Source organism: Notothenia coriiceps, unplaced genomic scaffold (assembly GCF_000735185.1).
Source record: "Notothenia coriiceps isolate Sejong01 unplaced genomic scaffold, NC01 NC01_scaffold00020528, whole genome shotgun sequence".
Classification (NCBI taxonomy): domain Eukaryota; kingdom Metazoa; phylum Chordata; class Actinopteri; order Perciformes; family Nototheniidae; genus Notothenia; species Notothenia coriiceps.
The window spans coordinates 1-3,071 of NW_011353229.1; the positions used below are offsets into that span (position 1 = coordinate 1).

At 38.1% G+C, this 3,071-nt stretch overlaps 1 protein-coding gene across 1 annotated transcript; it reads left to right on the forward strand.

Moving 5' to 3' along the window:
- The first annotated feature begins 1,305 nt into the window (after positions 1-1,305).
- Positions 1,306-2,706, forward strand: LOC104952793 (40S ribosomal protein S17). Its single transcript, XM_010779697.1, has 3 exons — positions 1,306-1,482; positions 1,796-1,861; positions 2,599-2,706. Exons 1-3 carry the CDS (start codon positions 1,321-1,323, stop codon positions 2,674-2,676), a joined length of 306 nt encoding a protein of 101 aa, XP_010777999.1. The 5' UTR covers positions 1,306-1,320; the 3' UTR covers positions 2,677-2,706.
- The last annotated feature ends 365 nt before the right edge of the window (positions 2,707-3,071 follow it).

Here is a 3,071-nt window from a genome sequence, read left to right on the forward strand (position 1 = left end):
TACTTGTAAACAGCGTGTTTCCTGACGGACACACACAGTGTGACTCCGGTCAGGTAGAGACCGGTCTCAAGTCAGCACCGCTGCAGACTCGCTGTTTGAAGGCTTGATAGCCCACTCCCCCGCCACACCGCTCCACACTCGTAGGCGGACCCTCCGCGTGAACGCGCAAACGAAGGGGTAGGGTGTAGGGGGTGGTTTGGGAATGGGCCGTCCTGTGTCCGCTCCAGTTTGTTCGGCCAAAAGGTCCTCGGGGGAAACAAACACTGACCAAAGAAGGTTCCGGGACGAACCAAGTGGCGAGATGGGCGTAGGGGTTTCTGTTTTAGTTGGGAATGTATTTTTATTTATTATGCTCAGTTATAATGTGGGTTTTGGATTAAATTAACAGATGGCTATAAATCACTAATCATGCCTGCACATAATATTATAGATATTCGTTATAACCATTATGATGAAATGTGTATTTATTATAAATTACCTGTGAATGGTTTCTCCCAATAAGATCCTCTATAAAAGAGCCAGTCTTCAGTCGGAGGGAAGTGGTGAACACCTACATGCTGGCTGGCTGTTCTCTTGTGGTGTTTGCTAAATAAAGTCACAATGGTTTGCAACTATACCTCCTCTCGTTCTCGATTCTTTCCCTGGAAATCCAGCCGTTAAAGGTTCGCTGTCTGACATGCCCTATCGGATTATTGTATTGCAGTTGTTTGTGTTTTGATTAAAAGTGTTTTTGTAGCTCCCACCTATGGAGCAGACTGTAGTACCCTTCATTTCGTTTACTTTTTCGAGACAGCTGGATGTCAGTTGTGCTCATGCTTATTAGGTTTTTAATGCAAAGCACTTAAAATTAAAGTTAAATTAATCAAATTTGGGGATTTTGCTCTACTCAAACTGTGGTACGCCACAATGTGATTGTTGTTGCCGAGTTGATTGATTTTCTATGATTTATATTGATGCTACAGAATGCTGGGTTGGCCATAGTGGTGTCTCATTGAACATTTTCCCACTATATTCTTTGTCTTAGGGAATGTGACTCACAATATTTTATTGTGAATTTGAGAGCAGTTGCCCAATTAACCACTATCGCTTAGGTTAACAAACATAATACCTTCATCAGTTTTTTTTAATTGCAGGGTCATTTTTAAATATGTTTAATTGATAACCTGATTATTGCCAGATTGTTTTCCATATGTTTTAACTAAGCAATTAATCAAGTAACACTTACATGAAACAGTGGAAAGAATGGCATGTTGTAATCTATAGCCAACTTATATTTAATATTTTAACTTGATAGGGTGAATTTTATGACATTAAATATGAATGTCTTCCGTTGTTTCTCCCATCAGTATAATAATAACCCCCTGTCTGCCTCTCAGGTATGTGACTCACCTGATGAAACGCATCCAGCGCGGTCCAGTCCGAGGAATCTCCATCAAGCTGCAGGAGGAGGAGAGAGAGAGGAGAGACAACTACGTCCCAGAGGTATGTGACCCCGTCTCTTTTGGTTTCTGAGTGTTTCCTGCAGGGGTGGGCGATCCCCTGTAAACAAGCTATACCACATCAAGTGCATTCCAGTTAACGCCCACCCCTAGGCTCATAGGAAATACAAATGTTTTTGGTTTGAAAACTCACAAAAATCGTACAGGTTTTGTAAGTGGTTTGATTGATAATGATTGGTATTACTGACAGTCTAAACACTTTTTTTTAACTTCATGTCAGTCGCAAAAACTTGAATTGAACATGTTAAACAAGACACAATTCGGTGGCTAATTTGTTTTTTAATTCGGGCCTTTAGATTTCTGCTCTGGACCACGAGCTCATCGAGGTGGATCCTGACACAAAGGACATGCTCAAGATGCTGGTAAGTGTGAAACATATCGTTCTGCTTTCTTCGTGACGGGTATAACTTTTTGTTCTGCAGATTCTCGCTGTTGTTAAAATTCCAGAGAGATTTTGACTTTTAAAACCAAATCAAGTTATGTACTGAGCTTGTAAATAAAGAAAGATTACTACATTCAGATAAAAACACATACACATTTGTAGAAATAAAAAAAGGGGCAAAACCCTCATGAAAGAATAGGCGACTAGAACAGGTGTAACTTATTACGTTACTGATAGGTGTTTAAGGTTGGGTATTAAGCCGTCATAAATACTACTCATAAACAAAGAAATGAATCGCTAAAAGCTGCACCTGTGTTTAAAGAATTGAAGCTTTACCAGCCAACTGAGAACATCAATGTGCTAAGAACTTTTTTAACAAGATTGCAAAATTAAATCTGCACACATGTCTTGTGAAGGTCTTCACTCTGTGGATGCTGCAGACAGCTTTTAGATCAACTGTCTCAAGGTTTCCTTATCAACAGGGTTTTTAATGTAAAATATTATATAAATAGCAGTTACTGAAGAAGTAACTGCACATTAATATAACCTTTTTAAAGGCAATTTATTAAGTGTGAGCCATTCAAATAGTCCACATGAGTCATGCATTAATTAAGTATATGTTGTGTTCCCTTATTATAAAGGTTTTGCCATATAAATAACCCTGTGGTGATGTATACATATTCCCAAATCATGAATTTATTTTTCTTCCTCTTGCAGGATTTCGGTGGCCTCTCCAACCTTCAAGTCACTCAGCCAACTATTGGAATGAACTTCAAAACTCCACGAGGAATGTAATCATGTTGAATAAACCTTGTGATAAATAGACTTAATTGTTAAAATGTGTCTTTTTTTCTTCTTTTCTTTGTTTTAAAGCAATGAGTGATTAATATCTCCTAAATGATGCATGAACTGCAAAACGAAAATGTTTTTCATGAGCTAGATAGTATGCTTACAGCAAAGCAGTGTCAAAATGATTAAAGTAATTGGATCGACACAGGGATATTATATTTGGGAAGAGACGGTGTGGAACTGTCTTGCTGGAATACCTTTGAGGGAAGTAAAATGTAATGTTGAGATACAATTGGTTATTTCCCTATATTAGCTTAACCAAGATTTTAGTACTTAAGTTAGCATGTATAGAGTGTAAACATTAATCAAAGTAATTGATTCGCCATAAAAGTAACATTTTA